A 5912-nucleotide genomic window follows, 5' to 3' on the forward strand; every position below is an offset into this window, starting at 1 on the left:
CTAGCTTTGGTGGGGAGTGGAGATTGCTGGAGGCTGTGAGGATGGCCGGGTCGTGCTTTGGGCAGGTTGGTGTGGTTGCCGCAGGCGCTAGCTGAATGCAAGGTGGGCGTGTGACGTCTGATGGGCGGGCGGGAGAGAGAGGAAGGAAAGGGGTTTTCGGCCTGCAGTCCCGGGGCCCGGCCCTCCTTTAAATAAGGTGCCCAGACGGAATACAATACTCCAATGACACGATAGCATCCTCTGGCCACCCTTTGTCCCCGCTCTCACAGCCTCCAGCTTTCGATCTGGGTTGATATCGAAGTGCATCCCTGCCTTGGGTCCCTATCATCTGACTCCTCCGTGATGTCTGCCTTTCCTGTGGTGCAGGGAAGATGTTGGCACAAATTCCAGGTCCTCAGGACAGTTAGCGACCTCAGTAATAGTTGCCATAGGGACAGTAAATCAGTCCCGCATCTCATTTGATCCACCTGTATTCCTATCACTGTATCAAAGGGACCACTCCCCCCCCCCCCCCCCCCCCACCAAAGAAAAGGCACCCCCTCGAAGACATTGTCCCTACTTTCAAGGTTTGGTGGTGGTGCTCAAGGAGAGCACAGAAAGATCCCACAACCCAGCCCCTAAGGTGCTCGTTATGCCCATACCCTTCCCCTGTCCGACCCATTGCATTCGGTGTGTGTTAAGTGCTGGAGAGCTGTCACTCAACGCAGACTTGGTATGGACTCGATGGGCCGAAAGGCTCCTGCTGTGTGTTTCTAGGGCTGCCACCTGGAGTTATTGTCTTCTGGCATGAGTTGGGGGGGGCTGGGGGGGAAGATGTGGTTTCCATTTCACACAGGACACCCTCTTTTCACTCTCTTTTCTCCCCCTCCCCCCCCCCCCCCAATCCCTTTTCACCCACATGTACATGTGTCTCCCCCTCTTGAGCTACAGAGAGAGGCCAAATAAGCTGGGGCTGTTTTTCCTGGAGCATCGGAGGCTGAGGGGTGACTTTTTTTTACCAAAGTTGCAAAACAGTGCAACAGCATATGAAACAGTAATTGCTACTCCAGGAATTTGCGGAAATCACCTCAAAAATACCTCAAAAAAAAAAGGACCTTATAGGGGTTTTTTAAATCGTGAGAGGCATGGATAGGGTAAATAGACAAGGTCTTTTCCCCTGGGGTGGGGGAGTCCAGAACTAGGGGGGCTTTGGGTGAGAGGGGCAAGATATAAAAGGAACCTGAGGGGCAACCTTTTCACACAGAGGGTGATGTGTGTGTGGAATGAGCTGCCAGAGGAAGTGGTGGACGCTGGTACAATTATAGCAGCATGGTGGCTCTGTGGTGAGCACTGCTGCCTCACATCGCCAGGGACCTGGATTCGATTCCCACCTCAGACGAGTTTGCACGTTCTCCCTGTGTCTGCGTGGGTTTCCTCTGGGTGCTCCGGTTTCCTACCGCAATCCTAACATGTGTAGGTTAGGGTGGATTAGCTGTGCTAAATTACCCATAGTGCTCAGGGATGTGCAGGTTAGGGTGGATTGGCCATGCTAAATTACCCATAGTACCCAGGGATGTGCAAGTTAAGGTGGATTGGCCGTGCTAAATTACCCATAGTGTTTAGGGATGTGCAGGTTAGGGTGGATTGGCCATGCTAAATTACCCATAGTGTTCAGGGATGTGCAGGTTAGTGTGGGTTGCTAAATTACCCATAGTGTGAGGTGTCTTGGTCAGGGGTAAACTGGATCGGGGTGGGTCACGGTTCGGAGGGTCGGTGTGGACTTGTTGGGGAAGGGATACTGTAGGGAATCTAATCTAATCTAATCTAATCTACAGCATTCAGTGGTGATGGTGGTATTCTTGTTCCCCTTCAGAGTGGTTCATGGTCATGTCTGGTATCACAATGAGGTAGTTGGGCGATAGTGTAAAAATCTGTTCAATGATTGCCTTTACTTTGTTTGTTTCTGTGAGATTTTTCTCTGAGCAAATTGTTACCTCATTAATTCCAGTTGCAGTTTGTACAGGCTTTGGCTTTTCAGTGTCCTGAGGCTATATAAAGCTGTTGAGAGCGTGGGTGCTGGAAAAGCACAGCAGGTCAGGCAGCATGGAGGAGGAGGAGGGTCAAAATTTCAGCCACAAGCCCTTCATCAGGAATGAGGCTTGGGAGATAGGGAGATCAGTGGGACGGTGAGCGTGGCCGGGAGAAGGGAGCTGAGAGTGGAATAGGTCGGTGGAGTGGATAGGTGGGAGAGGTCATGAGGGCGGTGCTGAGTTGGGAGGTTGGCACTGGGATTCTCCTGCTCCCTCAGATGCTGCCTGACCGGCTGTGCTTTTCCAGCACCACACTCTCGACTCTGATCTCCAGCATCTGCAGCCCTGACTTTCTCCTGGCTAAGTCAGCCTGGTCTGGGCTTTCTGAATACAGGTGCACACTTGCAGGCGTAAGGCATGATGCCGTTGTATCACCCAGGACCAATCCCCTACCCTCCATTGCTGTCCTCATGCCTCAATTGAGCCTGCCTTCGCCACGTTTCCAGGCGATTCCATCGCCCCGTTTTCTTTCTTATTAAAACAAAAATCTCATTTGTCAGATTACTTCCACGGTTGCTAAACTTGAGGGAGGGTGTGAGCATTCATACGAATATCGAGGTAGGCCATTGAGTCTACGGTCCCAGGCCATAAAGTTCATACAGATCTTCTCAAGAGCTCGAACAATTCCAAAACAGCACAGGAGCAGACCCTTCGGCCCACCAAGCCTGTGCTGATTCTCATCCCTATTTGGACCCACTACCTATTGCGTGTGCATCATTTATACGCCTATCTTTGCCTCCCATGCGTGTGCCTATTAAAGTATGCCTTTGACTGTTGCTAATGTGCCTGTTTCCACCACCACTACTGTCAGTGTGTTCCAGGCACACTCCACCTTCAGGGTGAAAAACGTTTTCCTGCATTTCTCATGTTGAGCCTGTGCCCTCTTGACCTTCCCACCCTGGAGGGGGGGAACAAAAAGTTTGATTAGCTGTGCCGCTTATAATTCTGTAGGCCTCTATCCAGTTGCCCCCTCAGCCTCCGTCTTTCCAGTGAAAGCAATCCGGGTTTTCCGATCTTTCCTCCGAACTAAAGCCCACCAGACCAGGCAACATCCCGGTACACCTTCTCTGCATCCCCTGAATGCGCCCCCCCCCCGTAGTGTGGTGACCAGAACTGCACGCAATATTCCAAATATGACCTGAGTCACGTTTTGCACAGTTGTGACCAACTTTTAACGCCAAGCATAGAATCATCAAAACTCGACAGTGTGGAAGCAGGCCCTTCGGCCCAACAAGTCATAAAGTGATAACAAGACTCCTTTCCTCCTTCCCTGGCAGATGCAGACAGTCATCCTGTGTACCTTCTTCCTCACCCGAGCTAACACCTTCAGGGATCTAAGGACTTGTACACCAAGGTCCCTTTGTTCCTCGGTGCTCATTCGTTGTGTAAATCCTTCCCTTATTACATCTCCCAAAACGCATCACCTCGCTCTTGCTGGGATTAAGTTCCATCTGCCATTGGTCTCCCCGGTTTCCCAGCGCCACCAGCTTTTATCACCTGACTGATTTACGTCTCCTCCATTCAGATCAAAGTTGTTAATATAGGTTTAGGGTGAGAGGGGAAAGACATAAAAGAGACCTAAGGGGCAACATTTTCACACAGAGGGTGGTACGTGTATGGAATGAGCTGCCAGAGGATGTAGTGGAGGCTGGTACAATGACAGGATTTAAATGGCATCTGGATGGGTATATGAATAGGAAGGGTTTGGAGGGATATGGGCCGGGTGCTGGCAGGTGGGACTAGATGAGGTTGGGATAACTGGTCAGCATGGACGGGATGGGCCGAAGGGTCTGTTTCTGTGCTGTACATCTCTTTGACTACAAGTCCATACTGACCCCCCAAAGAGTAACCCATCCAGACCCATTCCCCTACCCTATTACTTGATGTTTACCCCTAACTAGCGCACCGAACCTACACATCCCCTGAACGCTACGGGACAATTTAGCCTGGCCAATCCACTCTAACCTGCACATCCCTGATCGCTATGGGTAATTTAGCACGGCCAATCCACCCTAACCTGCACATCCCTGATCGCTATGGGTAATTTAGTATGGCCAATCAACCCTAACCTGCACATCCCTGAGCACTATGCGACAATTTAGCATGGCCAATCCACCCTAACCTGCACATCCCTGAGCACTACGGGTAATTTAGCATGGCCAATCCACTCTAACCTGCACATCCCTGATCGCTATGGGTAGTTTAGCATGGCCAATCCACCCTAACCTGCACATCCCTGATCGCTATGGGTAATTTAGCACGGCCAATCCACCCTAACCTGCACATCCCTGATCGCTATGGGTAATTTAGCACGGCCAATCCACCCTAACCTGCACATCCCTGAGCACTATGGGTAATTTAGCACGGCCAATCCACCCTAACCTACACATCCCTGAGCACTATGGGTAATTTAGCATGGCCAATCCACACTTTGGACTGTGGGAGGAAACCAGAGCACCCGGAGGAAACCTTGGCAGACCCTGGGAGAATGTGCAAACTCCACCCGTGCACACAGAGTCGCCTAAGGCTGGAATTGAACCCGGGTCCCTGGTGTCGTGAGGCAGCGGTACGACCCACTGAGCCACCGTGCTGCCCGTATGCCTTCCTGCCTGCCTTATTTACCTGTGTTGCCACTGTCTGGGCTCTGGGGACCTGTACATCCAGATCCCCCTTTATGTCAGTGCTGCCAAGGGGTCTGTATAATTTGCACCTGGTTTGGCTGTGGCAAAATGCTTTACCTTGCGTTTGTCTGGATTGAACTCCGTCTGCCAATTCTCGGCCCAAATCCGCAAACTATCCATATCTCGGTGTAAGCTGTGACTCCATTTTTCCCAACTGCCCACCTCATAACCTCTCGCTGTCTCATCCATCTTAACTCAGCCCTGAATGTGTTTCAGTGAGCCAGTCCCTACTGCTCTCCGGGGAGGGGGGGGGTAGTAGTAGAATTCCTGACTATCCGGCTTTGGTGATAAGCAATTCCACCTTCTCAATATCTTAAGTGTCTTAAAGTGGGAGCTGTGCTGCTCAATCCCTCTCCGGATGGAAGTCTCATCCCAGGAATTAGCCGTGCAGTGCTCCCAGTTCACCTGTGCCTTGTCGAATCGCAGCTCGCCCTCACCACTCCGTCCCTTCGCAATAAATGTTTGCTTTTGCAAGAGGAACACTCTCCGTCTCCTGCTCTCTCCATCTCTTCTCTGCCCCCCCCTCCAGACAATCGTGGGCTCTTGCTGTGCGCTTTTGACCTCACCGTCTCCACCCATCCAGCGGCGGTCAAGCAGCACGGTAGTGTGAGGGGCTGTGTCTTTCTCAGCTCGTGTTAGTCGCCCCAGCGTTGAGACAGCGAAAGGGCGCTACGCGAATGCGGAGTATCAGTGCGGCTGTGTTTGACCCTGTGGCTGGAGGAGCAGGTTGCCTCCTTGTCCGAAGCAGGCTGGGTTCTGGGAGAGCCATGCCCCAGCACTCACTTGGTGTTTGTCTTTCCGTAGAGGGCGCGGGGATGAAGCTGTTCAGCCTGAGCATCTTGTACAAGGGCGCGACTGGAGTCAACCTGCTCAAAGCAGCATACGATGTTTCTACCTTCAGCTTCTTCCAGAGGTCCAGGTGAGTCTGGGTCTGGGTCTGTGGGCGCAGGTGCGTCTGTGTGGGGGTCTGTGCCTGTGTGCGCATCTGCGTGGAGGTCTGTATCTGTGTCTGTGTGTGCGTGCCCACGCGTTGGGGGGCGGTGGGGTCTGTGTCTGTTTGCGCGTCTGTGTGGGGGTCTGTATTTGTGTGCGTGCCCATGCACAGGAGTCTGTGCCTGTGTGCGCATCTGCTAGGGGGTCTGTATCTGTGTCTGTGTGTGTG

The 5912-nt window shown here is 52.3% G+C and overlaps 1 protein-coding gene across 1 annotated transcript in view; it reads left to right on the plus strand.

The window, feature by feature from the left end:
• Window positions 1-5529: 5529 nt before the first annotated feature.
• Window positions 5530-5912, plus strand: part of ykt6 (YKT6 v-SNARE homolog (S. cerevisiae)) — an 11366-nt gene continuing 10983 nt past the window's right edge. The window contains exon 1 of the mRNA XM_043681620.1: window positions 5530-5669. Within this exon, the coding sequence (XP_043537555.1) occupies window positions 5566-5669 (104 nt within the window). The 5' untranslated portion in view covers window positions 5530-5565. The remainder of the gene's footprint in view (window positions 5670-5912) is intronic.

This window comes from Chiloscyllium plagiosum, chromosome 42 (genome assembly GCF_004010195.1).
Source record: "Chiloscyllium plagiosum isolate BGI_BamShark_2017 chromosome 42, ASM401019v2, whole genome shotgun sequence".
Classification (NCBI taxonomy): Eukaryota; Metazoa; Chordata; class Chondrichthyes; order Orectolobiformes; family Hemiscylliidae; genus Chiloscyllium; species Chiloscyllium plagiosum.